Here is a 22,565-nt window from a genome sequence, read left to right as displayed (position 1 = left end):
TTTATTGGTGGAAAGTTTCTGCAAAGTGCAAAACTGTCTTCAATGTGTAATTGGTGTAATCAAAAACTAGTACTGATCGATCAGAAGAACGGAAAAATAACGGTGATGTGAACTCTCCATGACACAGTTTAAAGGGACATCCAGTTAAAATGATCCAATATTCTATAGATACACATGGGAAGATCTTACTGGTAAAGTCGACTGATTTCCCGAATGAAAGGACTCTACAAAGAACTTAAAGGGAACTTGTCATCAGGATTTTGGGCCCCAAACTGACATCAACCTGTTCCCAATGATAGGCAATCCCCTCTACATGCATACCCACTGATGAGACTTGAAAAAGGTCACCACGACCAAAACATCGTCATCATCATGTCATCATGTTCAGAAACGATTCTTTAAATCATGAATGTTCTCCCGTTCTTTTAATTTTTTGCTGAGACAACGGAAATTATGTACAAATATCTTGTTAAAGATTAAACAAGATATAATTTTGATCCACATTTGTTTGTGCACTGAATGTATATCAGACCTGAATTTGGTTGTAAAAGCCTTTTTGGTTGCACTGCACCCCACACATGGCGTGCTTCTCCAATATCGCTCCAGCTTCCCAATGATGCCATTGTATCTTGTGAGCGATTCAGCGTAAAAAAACAGCTTGACTGCTGTATTGTAATCCGTTTCAAGAAGTGAGTCAGTACTAGGCCTCAAGGTACTCCAGGAAAGTGTACGCTGCAGTAACGGACCACAGCTATCATTTTAAAAGTGTTAGCCCTAGCCTTAGATTCTGTAGAGAAAGATAGAAGGGGTACCACATTCTCAGACCTGATCTATACTACACAAACCCATTTAGGGAAACCTTTAGTGTGAATTTTTGGAATTGTGTTCTGAGACTGTTGGATGTACTGTGACCCTCATTTTGCACTTCAGTAAAACAAGACTTTTACTTTTCTGCATCTGGCCTGGTTACTGTCTTCAACACCACCCGCCGGCCACCTCACCAACATCTCCTGTCTATCACCCACACCAAAAACGTTAACACCAAGGGCATCCCCAACTATCTTTAGGAAGGAGTCCCAACATTAGAGCGTGCCCTGAGGAAAGGACAGGTGCGCCCAGCTTTTACTGCCCTGGCCCTATGGAGTGACAGTGTGAGGAGAGCCACTGTGATAGACTTTTGCAGCTAGAGCCACTACCACTCCCATCCTCCTCTCCGGCTCTTGAGGAGCTTGGGGCATGCCATGGATGCCACTAGAGGTCTACCAGGCCCACAGGACATCAATCAAGCCATGAGGGGGACCAGTCAGTGCAACTATTATAAGATGCAGCTCAGCAATCAAAAAGCCTTTTCTGACATGTCAAAATGCCATGAAGATAAAAGGACATAGTGGTGAAGCTGTCACCTCCTGGATAGCTGATTGCCGGCAGGCTGGGAAGGAAGGGGTGTGTAAATAATGATGACAGGTCGCCTTTTAAACATCTTTAGCTCAGTTTGGATTTTTCATTTACTAGATCGTTTACATTACATACTGCGAATATTGTCAGTGGTTTGTAACTTTTCTCAGAACACTGGGTCCGATTTTCAGTAACATAAATCTATGAAAAGCTCATCTATATTTCTCAAAGGGGCTGGCCACTTTCTGGCTACTGGTGGCCAATGCGTATGTATGATGACTACATGGAACTTAGTAATATAGCCGTTGTTGATATTCTGTGCCATTTGCTATATTTCATTAGCCATTGCCTCTTGTTAGGCAAATTATCTGTGCTGTCCACATAGAGGTCCTGTCCATAAGATGGCTGGTGAGGGTCATGTGACCAGACATATGACTTAGCCTCCCTTTATTCTAGCACACTGCACCTCTACTATACGCCAAACAATGCAAGTGCAGATGACAGGTGCAGTGTATGGGAATGGAGGAGACTTAGCATGCAGGTCATTGCCTGGTCACATGACCGTCTATCAGCAGCCATTTTATGAACAAGACCTTTGTGTGGACAGTACAAAAGACTCGGCAAACAAGGGGGCATATGTAATGAAATACAGAAAATAGTGCAGAATTTCAACAAAAGCTGTATTAGTAAGTGTTATATAGTCATGTTAGCAGCACAATGGCCAACAGTTGGCCAATCCCTTAAACTAATTTGGACTGTGGGTTTGCAGTGTGTTTCTTACCTTGATCTGCCTTATCCAACCAACTACTGTGCTTTCCATAATGTGTATTGCAGCTCCTTGTTTGTTGAGTAATGTTGTGTTTTGTAGCAGTTCAGTTGAGGGAATAGGAAGCACAATGGAGCCCTGTGGAAACATTTCCAAACAGAGACATATTAACACTGCATCAAATAAAATAGAGCATCAGTAAAATATAATTCTCCAGGTTTATGCTACCCTATCTGAGGGCAGTATAAAGTAGTGACAGGCACTTTGATTACAGCTATGTATCACTTAGAGCACATTCACAAGACAGTGGGGCTGCTGTGCCCGTGTTGCAGACCACAAACCACGGGTCTGCAAAACATGGGCACCGACTGTGTACACTCTGCATCGTGGTGCGTGATCAGCAAGATGCAGCGAAAGATAGGGCATGTCCGGCGTACGGTGAAACGTACGTTGGGGTGGTGTGTCTCCTGATCACTGGTTGGTATACGGACAGTTGTGTCCGTGTATGTGTATGCTATTAGGCTGCTCAAGAGTACTATTGTCTTCGGGACTTGTTGTCAGCATTTCCGGTCGTGGGTGCAGGCACTTGTCTCTACTACACAGTTAGGCATTGTGCCCTCTGAAATGGAGTGTTATTGATGGATGCTGGGTGGGTGTAGGATTCGGGCAGGGTTTGTTACTTAACCATGATGGTTATAATTTGATGTTATTGCCTTTGTGTCCTCACCAGTTCAGTGTAATCGGGGGACACACATTGTTTCCATATTCTCTCCTGCATAATCTGTCTCTTATGGGTTTTATTGTGTCTATAACGTAATTATGGTATATAATAAATTATGATATTTTGAATATGTGCGCTCTCAAATTGGTGCTTGTTGTTGCATTATCACACATTATTGGCTGCGATTTGTTTAATGTTGGAGTTGCATGTCCTATCTTTTGCAGCGCGGAAGCATGGATCCGGAAGCCCACGGAAACACATGGAGGCCTGGTCCATGCACCTGCACTGCAAAGAATAAAGGATATTCTATCTTTCAATGGGCGTGCGCCACGATGCGGAGTGCAAATGGCCAGTGCCTGTGTAACACGGGCACGGTGGCCCCACGGTCATATGCATAAGGCCTTGTTTTTCAACCAGGATACCTTGTGTTAATGAGCAGCAGGCCCCCCACCCCCACCCTCTCCTGAATGCCAGCGTTCTGCCTATGACTGTACATGACAAAAAGAAATTCCGCAGCACTTCCAAAGCGTAAAATGAAAAAATAGTACTTTATTTACCAGACAGCAACGTTTCGATCCTTCTCTCTGGGATCTTTCTCAAGCAGTGTACTGTACATGGTTAGAAAGCTGTCAATCATTGGCTGATGGGTAGCAGAAATATTGAGGACTCCAGAGAACACATCATTAAAGGGGTTGTCTCACTTCAGCAAATGGCAATTATCATGTAAAGAAAGTTAATACAAGGCACTTACTAATGTGTTGTGATTGTCCACATTGCTTCCTTTACTATCTGGATTCATTTTTCCATCACATTACACACTGCTCGTTTCCATTGTTACAGACCACCCTACAGTGGTGCTGTAAGTGATGTAGGCTCCTGCGGTCCCGGCCACCAGAGAGGCTGGCAGTTTTTCCTATAGTGTGCAAGCACGGCCACTACTGTTGGATTGCAGGGTGGTCATAACCATGGATACGAGAAGTTTATAATGTGATGGAAAAATGAATCCAGCCAGCAAAGGAGGCAAAATGGATAATAATAATACATAAGTAAGTGCCTGGTATTAACTTTCTCTACATGATACATGTCATTTGCTGAAGTGAGACAACCCCTTTTAGATTCCAACACTGCACCTGATAAGCTGTGAATGTTATTCAATCACTGCAAAAAAAAAATCAAGTGGCACCCAGCTATAATCAGGGAGTCTGTGACCACATTATGCTGCCTGGTAACATCACTTGGGTGTCTTGAGTAGAACGTACATGTTAAAACTGCCTTGATCTGTAAATCCCCCAGTGCTTATATAACTTACCTCTGCATGGCCTGCTATAACTTCCAGGTTTCCAGTGAACCTATGCACAATTTCAATAATCTTATCAGTGCTATGTGATTCAACTGTAATACTGTCGTTGCTGAGGAGTGGCAGGAAGACTTGATGGAGAACCGAGTCAAAGTACCTTAGAGGAAATTTAGCACAGTCCACAGATATCACTTGATTACCTAAAGTAATTCAGAACACAGAATATTAATATACAGTCATATACAGTAATATAAACATGGCCTTGTGACTTTTTAACCAGTATAAGTACATCGTTATACTTTTAACCCGCTCCATGGAGCACTCATATTCCGCTGTTTTAAGAATACGATCACTACTAGCACTTACCTATGTTTTCAGTTGTGAGTTTAATTGCAGATGCCAGCTTGACAAAGCATATGCATTTACTCTGTAATGTCGAAGGAGGTTGAATCGAGGCTGCAAGAGATGCCTTTTCAAGCTTGAAAAAAATATACAATGTGTGGACATCTTCATTCTTCAGAAATTCACAGAGGTTGTTCCTAAGGAAGAAGAATTTAAGGCATTAAGAAAAAAGACATTGGATATTTCTTTCTGTAGTGTACTGCATTAGATATACAACTATTTCTTTGCTTCGTCCTGTTGTATCTTATAGGCAGCTTCTCGTAGTTTAGCTCAAGCTTCAGCTGCTCAGATACTACTTGGGTGGAATCGAAAAGAAAGATTATTTTAGGGCTACGTTTTTGCATTTAATAGGGCACATCAATGAGTTTTCTATTTTCTCCAATTATTTTGTGGAAAGGTGAATTAAAGCCAGTCATTTGGCTATTAGTGTTGATGATCAATTACCACTTATGCGACAGATTTGACTGCCAGCAATTTCATTTTGCTAACAAGTGTAAAGGAACCCATGCACCAGGGGTGGCCAACCTGAGGCTCTCCAGCTGTTGCAAAACTACAACTCCCAGCATGGTCACACTGCCTATAGCTATCTGTCTACAGCAAAGCATGGTGGGAGTTGTAGTTTTACAACAGCTGGAGAGCCACAGATTGGCCATCCCTGCCATACACATTAGAATATGATCAGATGAACCTCCCGATCTTGGCAAGAGTGGGTGACCATCTAATGAGTATTTGCTGCTCAGACGAAGTTCATTTGGCAGATGTTTGAGAAAAAAAATAATCAGACATGTTGAAGTGGTGGTGGCTTACTCCCCTCTCCCGATTCACAACATATGCACACTCAACTGAACTGTGCATGTATATGGGGAGGTCGAGAGGAAAAGCTTTCAGTCAAGAGTTATTAAGGTTATAAGGCCCAGGATTTTAATATTGATGGCTTAAGGCCCCTTTTACATGGGCGAGAATTCCATGCGGGTGCAATGCGTGAGGTGAATGCATTGCACCCGCACTGAATCCGGACCCATTCACTGCAATGGGGCTGTGCAGATGAGCAGTGATTTTCAAGCATCACTTGTGCGTTGTGTAAAAATCGCAGCATGTTCTATATTCTGCGTTTTTCACGCAACGCAGGCCCCATCGAAGTGAATAAGGTTGCATGAAAATCGCAAGCATCCGCAAGCAAGTGCGGATGCAATGCGATTTTCACGCATGGATGCTAGGAGATGATGTTAGTAAATTGATTAAAGTCAATCTACTGTATTATTTTCCCTTATAACATGGTTATAAAGGAAAATAATAGCATTCTTAATACAGAATGTTTAGTAAAATGTTGCTTGAGGGGTTAAAAAATAAAAAAAATTAACTCACCTGACCCACTTGATCGCGCAGCCGGCATCCTCTTCTTGCTTCTTCTTTCAGGACCTGCAAAAGGACATTTGATGACGTAATCGTGCTCACCACGTGGTGAGCGTGGTGACGTCAGCGCAGGCCCTGCTGAATGAAGATAGAATGAAGCGCGATTACGTCATCAAAGGTCCTTTTGCAGGTCCTGAAAGATAAAGAAAGAAGACGATGCCAGCTGTGCGATCAAGTAGATGAGGTAAATTATTCTTATATTTTTTTTAACCCCTCAAGCAACATTTTACTAAGCATTCTGTATTTAGAATGCTATTATTTTCCTTTATAACCATGTTAAAAGGGAAAATAATTACATCTACACAACACCTAACCCAAGCCCGAAGTTAGGGTCTGGGCACCACATTCAGTTTTTTATCACGCGCGTGAAAAACGCATTGCACCCGCGCGTGAAAAACTGAAGAATGCAACACAATCGCAGTCAAAACTGACTGAAATTGTGTGCGCACTCGCGCGGGTTTCCTGCAATGCACCCGGGACGCTTTCGGAGAAAATCCGGGATGCCCGTCTGAAAGAGGCCTCACACTATCTGATCAGCAGGGGTGCAACACCCTACCCCCGGCTGAGTGTTCCAAGAAAATCCTGGAACACTCATTTAAGAGTACAGAAAGATGGTTGTGAAAAGACAATATAGAACAGAGGACCACCAGAAGACCCCACACGGCTGTACATTGTGTGTAAACAAAGTTAACAACACTATTTTTCCCTAAGGATTAAAATTTCCCATTTTCAGGAATATTCAGACCTCAAAAAGCCGTAATACAATGCATACATTGGTGATGTTAATACCTGTATGTGCGATCTAGAAGCAGAGCTTTCAGGTCATCAGCCCGTGGTCTCAAAGATGACATCACCCTGATTTCAATCCAATGAAGTAGTTCATCCATTCTTGCAACAACTGCAAACAAATGTTTTTCTATTAAACATGCAATATGAACGGGGAATGCACATAAACACGTACGGGCATATTATCAACTAATACAATGCAATTCATTCCACAATCATTAGAACAGCCAATCACCATGGGGTTTAGAAGCCAGACCTGCAGCGATCAGCTGATTGCTGGGCCTCTTCCTTCTAAGAAAAGAACAGCCTAGTAAAAACTACTCCTTTAAAGGGGTTGTGTCACTTCAGTAAGTAGCATTTATCATGTACAGACCGTTAGTACAAGGCACTTACTAATATATTGTTATTGTCCAAATTGCCTCCTTTGCTGGCTGGATTCATTTTTCCATCACATTATACACTGCTCGTTTCCATGGTAACAGACCACCCTGCAATCAATCAGTGGTGGTCGTGCTTGCACACTATATGAAAAAGCACCAGCCTATGTGCGCTCCCATGGTCCTGGCCACCAGAGAGGATGGCACTTTTTCTTGTAGCATGCAAGTACAACCACCACTGCTGGGTGGCGGGGTGGTCGTTATCATGGAAACGAGCAGTGTATAATGTGATGGGAAAATGAATCCAGCCAGCAAAGGAGGCAATATGGACAATCACAATACATTAGTAAGTGGCTTGTATTAACTGTGTCCACATGATAAATGGCACTTGCTGAAGTGACCCAACCCCTTTAAGAGGGTTTGCCGAACTTTCAACCCCGCAAAATAAATAAGTTACTCACCTCACGAAAACACCTCCGTTCCACTGCCAAACATCGCATCCCTGCTGCTTCTGTACCTAGCAGACTAGAAGTCCGATGTCTCATCCGTGGTTACGAGCACTGTGGCAGCTGTTCATTGACCTCAGCAGTGACATGTCCCCAAGTGGCACATGACAACAGGGCTGAGGTCAGTGAATGGCTGCAGCGGTACCTGTGACAATGGATGGGACGTCACACTTACGGTCTGCCTGGGACCAGATGGGACCATTGATGCTGGAATGGAGCTGCTTACAAGTAGTGAGCGGTTTTTCCATTTATTTTGCATATATTCCGAGGGTCAATAATTTTATTTTGGGGGACAGACAACCCCTTATATACCCCTGCGCGTTCAGCATATATACTGGAAAATGGCCTGGAACGTGTGCTACAAGTAACAATGGAATTAAGAAAACCAAGATTTCACACTTTTATTACAATTCTGAGGCCCCTACATTAGCATAAAAATCAAAGGAGTTCCCGATTTCGTTTTTAAATGTACTATTTTGCTTAAACTAAGTAAAATAAAAACTTGGACAGCCCCTTTTAAGAAATTGCATTATCAAACACAACTTTTTAATCTGAGACCTGCCACAGAAACCTGTTGTGGGCCTGGCTTTTAACACCCGGGTTGATTTAGCAGGATAACTGCCCGGAGCTGCAGTAGAAGAAATTAAAGGGGTATTCTAGAATTTGCTCAGCTCTCTCCACCCCCGCCGAATAGCTGTTTCTGAGTAGCTCCATTGCCAGACCTTCCATTGCGTACTGGGCAGAGATGGTCTTAATATTGCTCAGCAATGTGGGCACATATGAATACGGGACCAACACCGATGTCTTCAGCTGCCAGGAACCAGGTTAGCCAGTTCTAGAGGTACAAATCTGCCCTTTTCAGGCTACTTTCACACTTGCAGTAGCCCTTCCCAGCTGGCTGTTCTGGCAGGGAAGCAGCCTGCCGGATCCGTGCTAACCGCAGCGTGCTGTAGTTTTATTCTGGCCGCGCCTCTCGGCATGTTTGCCGTGCTGCAGCCGGACCTCCAGCCCGCCCACATTATAGTGAATGGGGCCAAAGCGGACTTCCGGCGGCATGGTGGACTCGCGGTAGCATGGATCCAGCAGGATCCAACCGCAAGTGTAAAAGTAGCCTAAGAAAAGTATCAGAACTCAACAACAGCATTAATCAGCTGAACCACAGCTATGTGTCTATGCAAACAGTTTCCTTTTAAATCTCAATTGCAAAAATTGCAGTAAGAAATAAATGAAATACGCAAATGAAATATTAGATCTTGGTTTCCCGTAGGTGCAGTTCTAGGGACATTTTTACTATAACTGATGTAAAAGACAAAACAAAATGACCAGAGCAGCAAGAGAACCTCATCCAGAAGTCCAATCCAATACCTTCCTGCCGATGACACGTGGTTCTTCCGTGAGGATTTTGTGCAGAAAAACGGCAGCGTAACACAGTACCAGCATAGTGTATGAGATTAGACAAATTTCATGTACATTTAGCTTTTTTCTTAGGTGGGGACCTGCTGTGCGGATTGTGAAATCTGCAGCATATCAATTGTGTTTTTCTCGTGTGTACAGGTCCTTCTCAAATAATTAGCATATTGTGATAAAATTCATTATTTTCTGTAATGTACTGATAAACATTAGACTTTCATATATTTTAGATTCATTACACACCAACTGAAGTAGTTCAAGCCTTTTATTGTTTTAATATTGATGATTTTGGCATACAGCTCATGAAAACCCAAATTTCCTATCTCAAAAAATTAGCATATTTCATCCGACCAATAAAAGAAAAGTGTTTTTAATACAAAAAAAGTCAACCTTCAAATAATTATGTTCAGTTATGCACTCAATACTTGGTCGGTAATCCTTTTGCAGAAATGACGGCTTCAATGCGGCGTGGCATGGAGGCAATCAGCCTGTGGCACTGCTGAGGTGTTATGGAGGCCCAGGATGCTTCGATAGCGGCCTTAAGCTCATCCAGAGTGTTGGGTTTTGCGTCTCTCAACTTTCTCTTCCCAATATCCCACAGATTCTCTATGGGGTTCAGGTCAGGAGAGTTGGCAGGCCAATTGAGCACAGTAATACCATAGTCAGTAAACCATTTACCAGTGGTTGTGGCACTGTGAGCAGGTGCCAGGTCGTGCTGAAAAATGAAATCTTCATCTCCATAAAGCTTTTCAGCAGATGGAAGCATGAAGTGCTCCAAAATCTCCTGATAGCTAGCTGCATTGACCCTGCCCTTGATAAAACACAGTGGACCAACACCAGCAGCTGACATGGCACCCCAGACCATCACTGACTGTGGGTACTTGACACTGGACTTCAGGCATTTTGGCATTTCCATCTCCCCAGTCTTCCTCCAGACTCTGGCACCTTGATTTCCGAATGACATGCAAAATTTGATTTCATCCGAAAAAAGTACTTTGGACCACTGAGCAACAGTCCAGTGCTGCTTCTCTGTAGCCCAGGTCAGGCGCTTCTGCCGCTGTTTCTGGTTCAAAAGTGGCTTGACCTGGGGAATACGGGACCTGTAGCCCATTTCCTGCACACGCCTGTGGATGTTTCTACTCCAGACTCAGTCCACTGCTTCCGCAGGTCCCCCAAGGTCTGGAATCGGTCCTTCTCCACAATCTTCCTCAGGATCCGGTCACCTCTTCTCGTTGTGCAGCGTTTTCTGCCACACTTTTTCCTTCCCACAGACTTCCCACTGAGGTGCCTTGATACAGCACTCTGGGAACAGCCTATTCGTTCAGAAATTTCTTTCTGTGTCTTACCCTCTTGCTTGAGGGTGTCAATGATGGCCTTCTGGACAGCAGTCAGGTCGGCTGTCTTACCCATGATTGCGGTTTTGAGTAATGAACCAGGCTGGGAGTTTTTAAAAGCCTCAGGAATCTTTTGCAGGTGTTTAGAGTTAATTAGTTGATTCAGATGATTAGGTTAATAGCTCGTTTAGAGAACCTTTTCATGATATGCTAATTTTTTTAGATAGGAATTTGGGGTTTTCATGAGCTGTATGCCAAAATCATCAATATTAAAACAATAAAAGGCTTGAACTACTTCAGTTGTGTGTAATGAATCTAAAATATATGAAAGCCTAATGTTTATCAGTACATTACAGAAAATAATGAACTTTATCACAATATGCTAATTTTTTTAGAAGGACCTGTATTTCATCCTTTTCAATGGAAGGGTGAGATCTGCAGAAAATCCACATCACATCTGCACTAAAAGATGCACTAAAAACATACCAAACATGCGATAAATAGTGCTGATTTATGTGCGTTTTTTTTTTTGCGCGTGGGCTGCGTGTGCATCCACCGGGGACTCTATCACCAGCTGAAATATGTGAAGTAGAGAGGGACATCCTGATTATAGCAGTGTCACATAATATTAGCTTGAGTGCTCCAGGAGTCCTTGTATTCATGAGTGGCGGATCTGCCATTGTACCACTGATTCTGTGCACAGGCAGAAGGCTCTCAATCAGCAGCACGTGGGTGGGCGACCCAGTAGATCATGGATAACGAGGGCTCCACAGTCTGAAACCATTTGTTGCCCCAACTGGAGTAAAGTTCTGTTCCTTTCAATTCTGCTGTGTTTGCATCAGTTTGGCCTCATGCACACGACCGTAGTTTTGGTCCGCATCAGATATGCATTTTTTGCGGATTAAATCTGGACCTATTTGTTTCAATGGGGCCGCAAAAGACACTGTGTGCTGTCCGCTTCCGTATGTCCGTTCCGTGGCCCTGCAAAAAGGATAGAACATGTCCTATTCTTGTCCGTATTTGCAGACAGAAGGAGTCTCTATCATGGAGTAGGACGTTCCGATCCACCGAACACGGCCTGGATGCGTGTTTTACGGATCAGCGATTTGTGAACCTCAACAATAAATATGGCTGTGTGCATGAGGCCTTACTGTGATATCCTTAATTGAATGGGGTACCATATCACGGTCAAGGGCCACGCACACAAAAACTTAGAATAACGGAAGTGGCATCGTGACAATGATTGTGCTCTGACTTTTGGCTACCATGTAGCCCTAGCCTAAGGGTAGCGGCACTCGGGTGCAGGTTTACTAACAGGAAATGCAAACAGGTTTCCATGCGTTTTCAGTTCATTTCCACACCAAAAACCTGAAAAGGGTGAAATCCACACAATCCGCTACAAGCTAATGACAGTTTAATCAAAGGACGCTGTTAGATCAATAAGGCTAGGGCTACACGGCGACATATGTCGCATGACTTCTTGTCGCAGAAAAGTTGCGGGCCCTTTTTTATAATGCAGTGCGACACCCTTAAAGGGAACCTGTCACCGGGATTTTAGGTATAGAGCTGAGGACATGGGTTGCTAGAGGGCCACTAGCACATCCGCAATATCCAGTCCCCATAGCTCTGTGTGCTTTTATTGTTTTTAAAAAACGATTTGATACATATGCAAATTAACATAAAAGAGTCATATCTTACTTGTGTGACCAGAGAAGAGTCATATTTTCAAGCTCTGACTCATCTCAGGTTAATTTGCATATGCATCAAATCGTTGGTTTTTTTTACACAATAAAAGCACACAGAGCTATGAGGACTGGGTATTGCGGATGTGCTAGTGGCCATCTAGCAACCCATGTCCTCAGCTCTATACACATAATCCCGGTGACAGGTTCCCTTTAACTATCATTATAAAAATGATGTTGCGCGACAGGAGTGTCTTGTGACACATGTCACAGTGTAGTTGGGAGACTTACTGTTGCCACATAGCCCTAGCCTAACTGAACTGCTGCAGGATGAAAATCAATGAACTCCAAAAATGTACCCCACTGCCCTACAGTAACATCCAGGAAAACAAATAACCTGTCGGTCCGGTTTTTATATACTAAATGCCACTGAAAAAAAAAAGAAACATCCGCATTCCCTACTGAATTCTATATGCACGTAGCCACATATTAAAGGCAGTCTGTCATTGAGCACGAATATTCGAAAAGCAAATTTTTATTGCGAATATCGCCACTTCGAGAATTTGTGAATATTTAGAATATAGTGCTATATATTCGTTTTTTAGAATATTCGTAATTTTTTCCATCTGAAGTCTTGATTCCTCCCTGCTTCTTCCTTGTGGGGCTTCCTTAGGGCTCGTTCACACGAACGTTTTTGCGTTCCATATACGGTCCGTATACGAAACCATTCATTTCTATGGGTCCGCAAAAAATAATGTATGTACTCTGTGAGCATTCCGTTTCCGTATGTCCGCATTTCCGTTCCGCTACATTTTGAGTCTTGTCCTATTATTGTCGCAAATCACGTTCCGTGGCTCCATTCAAGTCAATGGGTTCGCAAAAAACGGAAAACATACAGAAATGCATCCGTATGTATTCCGTATCCGTTCCGTTTTTGCGGAACCATCTATTGAAAATGTTATGCCCAGACCAATTTTTTCTATGTAATTACTGTATATGCCATACAGAAAAACGGAACGGAAAAACAGAACCGAAACAGAAACACAATGGAAACAAAAAAACAGAACAACGGATCCGGAAAAAACAGCCCGCAAAACATTGAAAAAGCCATACGGTCGTGTGAAAGAGGCCTTAAGCAGGGAGGAATCCTGACTTCAGATGGAAAAAATTACATATATTCTAAAAAAACTAATATATAGCACTATATTCTATAGTGCTATATATTAGTTTTTGACCCACGCCTGTATTGATTGCGTAATAGTTGCTTTTTTATAATACACTGCTGGGCGGAAGCCTCCACCTGGCAGCCCGCAGGAGAGTCGGTACGTTACTGGATCTCCTGAAAATGCCTTCGCCCTGCGCTAAACTGCTCCGATGCGCAAGTCAGGGGGGCTGCCTGGGTGAAAATGGGGATATGTCCGGGTTTAGCTCTGAACCCGGACAACCCCTTTAAGAGGTGTATGCCTCTTAAGTATTGTGGAGCATCTGTGCAGGTCTGTGCACCAGATCTGAAATCTACACCAGCAAGGGAGCCGGGATACACTTCAGGTATACTCTACACCAGCTTGATGGCATATAGACTATAGTACAGATATGCCAGGCCGGCCATGCCCAGCCCTGCACTGTCCACTGTCAGTCGATGAGCAGGGTGCAACACCCTCAAATGGGTAGAAAATTGTGTGCAATCGGAGCTTCCCCCAAACTTTGTGAACATTTGAGGCAGGTTTTCTGGAATACAGGGGTAGATAAATGTCCCTGTACGTATTTTAGCGCAGATTTGGGCACTCGTAGTGGGAGAACAGGGGGCAGTATGAAAATAAACATCCTGCTCTGGATTCCTTATCTGCAGCACCACTCATACATGATCAATGCAGTCCGGATCCAAGGGGTCTTTAAAGCCAATTGCACGTCTCCATGTGCACATTATCCCCCTTGAAGTCAATGCCATGGCAGAACTATGCAAGTTTTATGTATGAATCTGTGTACACATGTATACACTTATATATATATATGTGTGTACGAGATACACATGTACACGGATATATACACTTCCATGACTTTATGCAAACCCAAACTTATACACACATGTATGTACATATGTATTTATATACACATGTATGAAGTCATATAAACAGGTATATAGCTATATGCACGTATATATTTATACACATGTGCATGGTGTTATACCTACATCTATACAGTTATATACCCACATGCATGAAGCAATAACAAGATGTATAGAGTTATATACATACATGTATGCAGGTGCACTTATATACACATACACGATGTTATGTATACCTATGAATGCCGTTATAAGCACACTTTTATGAAGTTCTAATCATGTATACCTTTATATATAGATATGTATGAAATGATACAACCTATATACATGCAGATATATATATATATATATAGTATAGGTTACATACACCTATATACAGCTAGTTACACATGTATGAGATGATATAATACACAGACATCAGGTGATACATATATGTATGCAGTTTAGTACACAGAGATGCAGCACACATATTTAGTCACCTACATGTGAATGTTTGAGGATTTACACACAATACTATCTACACATACAGAAAAGGACTATGTACCTGGTATAAACAGAAATGGACCCACAGCAGCAACACGGCGCCCCTCACCTCAGCAGTTTCACCTCAGGCACAGCGTCAGTGTTGTATTCTGGTTGCCTGGCACCAGCATGTAGTCTGGCGCCACCTACAGGTGAAAGGGAGGAGGTGCACATTGCACAGCAGCCTGGCTTCCTCACCTGCTGCACTGAGGAGATTCATACAGGTCCTTCTCAAATAATTAGCATATTGTGATAAAATTCATTATTTTCTGTAATGTACTGATAAACATTAGACTTTTATATATTTTAGATTCATTACACACCAACTGAAGTAGTTCAAGCCTTTTATTGTTTTAATATTGATGATTTTGGCATACAGCTCATGAAAACCCAAATTTCCTATCTCAAAAAATTAGCATATTTCATCCGACCAATAAAAGAAAAGTGTTTTTAATACAAAAAAAGTCAACCTTCAAATAATTATGTTCAGTTCTGCACTCAATACTTGGTCGGGAATCCTTTTGCAGAAATGACTGCTTCAATGCGGCGTGGCATGGAGGCAATCAGCCTGTGGCACTGCTGAGGTGTTATGGAGGCCCAGGATGCTTCGATAGCGGCCTTAAGCTCATCCAGAGTGTTGGGTTTTGCGTCTCTCAACTTTCTCTTCCCAATATCCCACAGATTCTCTATGGGGTTCAGGTCAGGAGAGTTGGCAGGCCAATTGAGCACAGTAATACCATGGTCAGTAAACCATTTACCGGTGGTTTTGGCACTGTGAGCAGGTGCCAGGTTGTGCTGAAAAATGAAATCTTTATCTCCATAAAGCTTTTCAGCAGATGGAAGCATGAAGTGCTCCAAAATCTCCTGATAGCTAGCTGCATTGACCCTGCCCTTGATAAAACACAGTGGACCAACACCAGCAGCTGACATGGCACCCCAGACCATCACTGACTGTGGGTACTTGACACTGGACTTCAGGCATTTTGGCATTTCCCTCTCCCCAGTCTTCCTCCAGACTCTGGCACCTTGATTTCCGAATGACATGCAAAATTTGCTTTCATCCGAAAAAAGTACTTTGGACCACTGAGCAACAGTCCAGTGCTGCTTCTCTGTAGCCCAGGTCAGGCGCTTCTGCCGCTGTTTCTGGTTCAAAAGTGGCTTGACCTGGGGTATGCGGCACCTGTAGCCCATTTCCTGCACACGCCTGTGGATGTTTCTACTCCAGACTCAGTCCACTGCTTCCGCAGGTCCCCCAAGGTCTGGAATCGGTCCTTCTCCACAATCTTCCTCAGGGTCCGGTCACCTCTTCTCGTTGTGCAGCGTTTTCTGCCACACTTTTTCCTTCCCACAGACTTCCCACTGAGGTGCCTTTATACAGCACTCTGGGAACAGACTATTCGTTCAGAAATTTCTTTCTGTGTCTTACCCTCTTGCTTGAGGGTGTCAATGATGGCCTTCTGGACAGCAGTCAGGTCGGCAGTCTTACCCATGATTGCGGTTTTGAGTAATGAACCAGGCTGGGAGTTTTTAAAAGCCTCAGGAATCTTTTGCAGGTGTTTAGAGTTAATTAGTTGATTCAGATGATTAGGTTAATAGCTCGTTTAGAGAACCTTTTCATGATATGCTAATTTTTTTAGATAGGAATTTTGGGTTTTCATGAGCTGTATGCCAAAATCATCAATATTAAAACAATAAAAGGCTTGAACTACTTCAGTTGGTGTGTAATGAATCTAAAATATATGAAAGTCTAATGTTTATCAGTACATTACAGAAAATAATGAACTTTATCACAATATGCTAATTTTTTTAGAAGGACCTGTATACCAGAGTTGTCAGCCCAACTTTGCCATAAACAGTTTTCCTTTTTTATTTTTACCTCCTTTTACCTTCCAAAATCTACAACTTTTTTTTTTACTTTTCCGTTCACGTGTTCCAATAGGGGATTTTTTTTTTCCCCTGGTCAAGTTGTATTGTTAATGGCAATGTTTAGTTTGCCATGTCATGTACTAGAAAAAGGGAGAAAAAATTATCTCTGGGTGAAATTAAAAAACTCAATTCTGACATCATTTTTGGGGTTTTGTTTTTGCAAAGTTGACTGTGCCCTACTTGTGTTATGAGTCTGTATGATGACAGTGATACAACATTCGCTTTCCTTATGCTTCACTCGTTTTGGAGGGTAGTTTAAATGTTTTTCCCCTTCAGTATCAGCCGATTTTCCATTTTCGTTTTTTACTCCCTGCTTTCCCGGAGCCATAGATTTTTTTATTTTTCCGTTCACTTAGCTGTATGAGGGTTTTTTTGTTTTTTTTGCAAGACAAGTTGTACCTTCTAATGGCACCATTTAATCTTAGCAATATATGTGTGTTGTCCAGTGGCTCAAACCTCACTTCAACACAGTACGGCGCACGACACCCCTATGTCTTTGTATAGAAAAAATATCGTAAACTATGGCTGCTTGGCACTGAATATTTGGAGTGGCATAGATCACTCCGTTTATAGTCCTAAAATTATTTATTTGTTAAAACTGTATGCATTCATAAACAATATAATATAAAACAGGATATCCAATACGGCGCAGTATTCAATGTCACCACCAGGTGTCACTTAAAAACAATCACAATATTAAAAATAGTCCTCCATTAGTAGGCTCCTTGTAATTTAGGGTCCATGATCTCTCATTAATGGTCAGCAGCATGGTTTAAGAGTCAGTTAGTATTGTTAATCTCCTTATTACATACAAAGTACATATGGATGTGTATCATGGTAATTGGATGATATGTTGTATTGATGTATATATATATACATATGTTGGCTTTTGACTGAGATAATCAGTGTTTTTTTCTTTATGGGAGGCACTCTGTTATATCGCTATGCTGGTGCCCCGATTCCTCCTCCTCCTGTGTGATGCATGCGCGCGTCATCCAGCACCGCCTCCGGCGCCCCGCGTCCTCACGCCGTTGCCATCCGATCATGTGATTTTCTCACATGATGTGGGCGTGTCGGCAGGACGCCGTTCGTGGGGCGGCTGGACGCGGTTTTGCTGGTTGTTTTGCGCGCTAATGGACATACACACCTGGGGATGAGTAAGTATCGATCTTCCCATTGGTTGAGAGAGACCTTAAATATTCGATTCACAGTGATGACGTTACCCCCTGACGAAGGCACGCAGAAAGGCGCGTTGGGGTAGCGCCATCCTGGGTAATCCAGCACACGGTCTCTGTTAGGTGAGCTCTGGTCCTCTTGTCACTCCCCTTCTTTGGCAATTATGACCTTGGTGTCGACCACACCTGGTCTTTATGTTTGGTCTGTTATTTACTCTTATTACAATTGATTAACATACCATTTTCCACTGCCTTGTGGGGGGTGCTTATACTGACCACTGTCTCACCTACATACATGTTTTACTGTTCGCTTTCATAGGTGGGGCATCGTTCCCAGTATTATCCTATGATCTACATTTAGATTGTACTGTTGACCTGTGTGTTTTCCCAGGGTGGCGCTCTTTCTTGTTTGTCCTCTGCTCTTATGTTATCCTGTTAATGGCATCACATTTTTTGCTTTCATTCCTGTAAATTTTATCATGTCCTAATAAATCTATATTTTCATATTCTGGTACTATGCGCTCCATTTTCTTGTGTACCTGTCTGTATTCTCGGGAGCTTGTACCGAGTTACCCTTGTAAAGTGTCCTTTGTGGTTACATTGGGTGGGCACTGTCCCTTACCTTCCCGTGGGACACTTTGGGTCGCCTTTTTTGTTTCTCTGATACAAAGTACATAGTGCAGAAAGTGCAGGAAGTGCTTTAGGACACACTTGTTTGATTCAGCAGCTCTATCAGACACATGGGTACCTTGGCAGCCGGTTAATACTGTTAGACTTTTATTATATTCACAGTATAAAAGTGTCCGGTACGTTCCCCACCCCTGTGTCTGTGCCGCTGTCCTCTCGGCCGACGCTGCAATCTCCTCTCTCACTCCGCTAGCTGTGCTGGATGCGTCTCAGCGGCTATTAGGCCTCTTTCACACGAGCGAGTTTTCCCGCTCGGGTGCAATGCGTGACGTGAACGCATAGCACCCGCACTGAATCCGGACCCATTAACTTCAATGGGTCTGTGTACATGAGCGTTGTTTTTCACGCATCAGTTCTGCGTTGCGTGAGAATCGCAGCATGTTCTATATTCTGCGTTTTTCACTTATGGTTGCTAAGAGATGTTGTTTGTAAACCTTCAGTTTTTTATCACGAGCGTGTAAAACACATCAAAACGCATTGCACCCGCGCGGAAAAAAACTGAACAACTGAACGCAATCATAGACAAAACTGACTGAACTTGCTTGCAAAATAGTGCGAGTTTCACTGAACGCAACCTGAACGCATCCGGACCTAATCCGTCACCCTCGTGTGAAAGGGGCCTTAGGTTTCCCACGTGATCAGGAAATTGGTTGTATATTATCACCGCTCGGTCCTAGAGCGAGTTAGAGGAGTAGCTGTTGCAGTGATTGCAAAAATAGCGATATTATCAATCTTCCATATTTATGTTGGTGATTATTATTGCTGTATTAACCCAAACGCGTTTCGGAGATCATTTCTCCTTCCTCAGTGGTACTACAGCAATGGCGGTTCCTCCTTTTATATGGTCGGAGTTTAATTGCTATCAAAGATGGTAGTAAAGGTCGCAATGGACTACTATGGATTCTATCAAATCAAATCTTCCTTTCCTTCTTAGAAATAAACATATTAAATGCTTTCTTAATTGTAGTGCATATTACTATAAATGGAGTATTAAAAATTGCACATCACAACTAATTAAATAAGGCATATGTATATCATCAGTGCATTACTTACATTACTGTTCAATGATGTTATTTTTTTTTCAATATCACAATTTATAAAAAAACGCACGTGTTTTCAATGCGTTTTATGTGTGTTTTTTATATAGATCAACTGTATCACTCCCCAATATTACATACATCTTCATTTTCACTTGCATACATCAGTGTTCTTCCTATCATTCTCAACCGTTAATCCAACCTTAACATTTCATGCATAAATCATATGATGACCGTGTGTATTTTGTGGTCCGCAAAAGATACGGATGACATCCGTGTGCATTTCATATTTTGGGGAACGGAGCAGCTGGCCCCTAATAGAACAGTACTATCCGTGTCCATAATGCGGACAATAATAGGACATGTTATATTTTGTTGCGGAACGGAAATACGGACATACAGAAACAGAATGTACACGGAGTAACTTCCATTTTTTTGTGGACCCATTGAAATGAATGGTTCCGCATACGGTCCGCAAAAAAACAAAACGGACATGGAAAGAAAATACGTTCGTGTGCATGAGCCCTAATACTGAAAAAAAAAATATATTTTTTCTTCTTTTCATTGCCATATTCTGACCCCCATAACATTTTAATATTTATGTATATGTGAGAGGTCATTTTTTTCCGGGGTAATCTGTACTGTTTAGTGATACTATTTTGGGCAGTGTATAACTTTTTGGTCACTTTTTATACATTTTTTCGTGGAAGGTGAAGTGAGGAAAAAAATGGTGATTACAAACCAGTGTGCACGATGCGGTCACTCACAAATCACGCTGCTGAGCTGTGTAGGAGGAGTGTGCAAGTCCAGGAATCCATCTGTGTGCCCCTCCTTCACAGCCTAGCAAGAGCAGTGTGTGATCGCATAGTATTTCCCTTCTTTTTAATTTTAATAACAGGGGGGGGGACACTACTAAAAAGTGGGCATAACTGCTGTGAGGGCACAATGTGTGCATATCTACAGTGAAAGGGGCACAATGTGGGCATAACTATTTTTAGGGGGCACAAGGTGTGCATTGAGGGCATTACTACTGTGTGGGTGTGCATTGAGGGCATTACTACTGTGTGGGTGTGCATTGAGGGCATTACTACTGGGAGGGGTAACAATGTGGGCATTACTACTGTGAGGGGGCACAATGTGGGCATTACTACTGTAAGGGGGCACAATGTGGGCATTACTACTGTAAGGGGGCACAATATGGGCATTACTACTGTGAAGGGGCAAAATGTGGGTATAATTGCTGTAAAGGGGGCACAATGTAGGTATGACTTCTGTGTGGGTGTACTAAGGAGCCTGGGTGGGATTGGGTGTATATAGATATGCACCGGGTGGAGTTAGAAGCATGACTTGTCCCTCTTTGTGATTTTCAAAGGTTGGGCGGTATGTTAATAGATTAATACTGCAGGTTATATGATTCTGTGGTTTACCTATAGTAAGTCCTGCCAAAGGTGATTATGCCTCAGGGGAACGGTTGGAGGTGAGATGGGCAGTCACTATTAATTCCGGCATCTGAGGAGTTAAATAACCAGAGTTCGTAGTTAGCTACAACCACAGTCACTGTGGACTCCCAGGACCCCACTGATCAGCTGTTTGAAGAGGCTGCTGCGCTCTGGTGAGTGCTGTGGCCTATGTGCAGTTCTATGTGGGCCTAAGCTCCAATACCAAACACTGCAGCTATACAATTGATGACATCATACTTGATAAGCTCCAATACCAAACACTGCAGCTATACAATGGATGACATCATACTTGGTAAGCTGTGAGGAGGTTGCAGTGCTCACCGGAGTGCTGCACCCTTTTCAAACAGCTAATCATTGGGAGTGCAGGTAGTTGGACCACCACCTATCAGATATTGATGACCTATTCTGAGGATAGGTCATCAATATTAAAATCTTGGACAACTTGTGTAAATTCCCCTAATACACTAATTAATTGTGTCTTTGTTTAAAGGGGTTTTCCGAAATGTTGATATTGATGGCCCAGCCTCAGGATAGGTCATCAATATCAGATTGGAGGGTGTCTGACTCTAGGCCTCTTCCTAAGCTAGTGATGTCACGTTCATCAGTCACGTGGCCTAGGCGCAGCTCAGTCCCATTCAAGTGAATCGGGCTGAGCTGCAATACCAAGCACAGCTGCAATACGATGTACCTATGAGGAGGCCACGGCGCACACCAGATCATGGCAGCCTTCTCAAACAGCTGATCGGCGGGGGTGGCCAGAGTCGGTGCATGCTGATTTTTCCTTTGACTTGGGATATAATAGTAATAGTACAGGGGGAATACAGCCCCCTGAGAGGTTGTACAAGGATGTACAACCTCAGTGAAGAACTGATTTGGGTCTGCTAACTTACATGACCGCTGGGACCGGAGCAGGAAGTGGCATTACCACTTCCTGGTCTCCCCATATACAGCGCTCATTGAGGGAAGGCAGGGGCAGTGAAAAAACGTCGCTGCCTCCTTCATGGAAAGCACGGACAGCCTGCTACCTGCTCCTACAGCTGCACTATTAGGCCCCTTGCAGACGAGTGTGTCCGCCGCGCAGCTCCCGGCCTGAACTCCCAGCACTGCCGGGGGTCACATAGCATTATACTGATTTATGATGCTATGTAACCCTTACAGTTCTGGAATGTATTGGATAACACTGGCAGCGTTCTGTACTGTAAGGGGCCTTAGAGTGCAGTTGCAATCCTTGCAGAGATGAAGGAAGATGTATATAGTCAACGGGCAGTAGGGAATGGGTTAAATTAGTAAAGAATGCAGGAGGAGGGGATCTGCTTTGCACATTTTTACAAAAAATTAGGTCTTAACAGTGTCGTCTGGGCAGTAAAGTCATTTTGATACGACAAATTTAGTTTGGGGTCACTTGAACAATGGCATCCTTTAGGATAATGTCATCACACAGGATTTTGAGGAAAGATTTTGACCCAAAGCCAGAAGTGGATTCAGTAGGAAGAAGAAATATGAGGGATCCTTCACAGCTTGTAGATTTTGTTGCAGAAATTTTTCTGTAACTGAATATCAGTTTCATGCATCTGGATGGGGCTTGCAGAAATACATGTGCCTCC

At 42.9% G+C, this 22,565-nt stretch overlaps 1 protein-coding gene across 1 annotated transcript in view; it reads right to left on the bottom strand.

Annotated features, from left to right (window-relative positions):
* LOC122931526 (dynein beta chain, flagellar outer arm-like) overlaps window positions 1–14,761 on the bottom strand; it is a 466,905-nt gene extending 452,144 nt beyond the window's left edge. Inside the window, exons 1-5 of the mRNA XM_044285594.1 lie at window positions 14,699–14,761; window positions 6,784–6,892; window positions 4,546–4,718; window positions 4,192–4,379; window positions 2,177–2,299 (exon numbers count right to left, since the gene is read on the bottom strand). Of these exons, the coding sequence (XP_044141529.1) occupies window positions 2,177–2,299; window positions 4,192–4,379; window positions 4,546–4,718; window positions 6,784–6,881 (582 nt within the window). The 5' untranslated portion in view covers window positions 6,882–6,892; window positions 14,699–14,761. The remainder of the gene's footprint in view (window positions 1–2,176; window positions 2,300–4,191; window positions 4,380–4,545; window positions 4,719–6,783; window positions 6,893–14,698) is intronic.
* Window positions 14,762–22,565: the final 7,804 nt, after the last annotated feature.

Source organism: Bufo gargarizans, chromosome 3 (genome assembly GCF_014858855.1).
Source record: "Bufo gargarizans isolate SCDJY-AF-19 chromosome 3, ASM1485885v1, whole genome shotgun sequence".
NCBI classification, from domain to species: domain Eukaryota; kingdom Metazoa; phylum Chordata; class Amphibia; order Anura; family Bufonidae; genus Bufo; species Bufo gargarizans.
The sequence above is the reverse complement of the archived record's forward strand: the minus strand, read 5'-3'. Positions and strand labels throughout refer to the sequence as shown.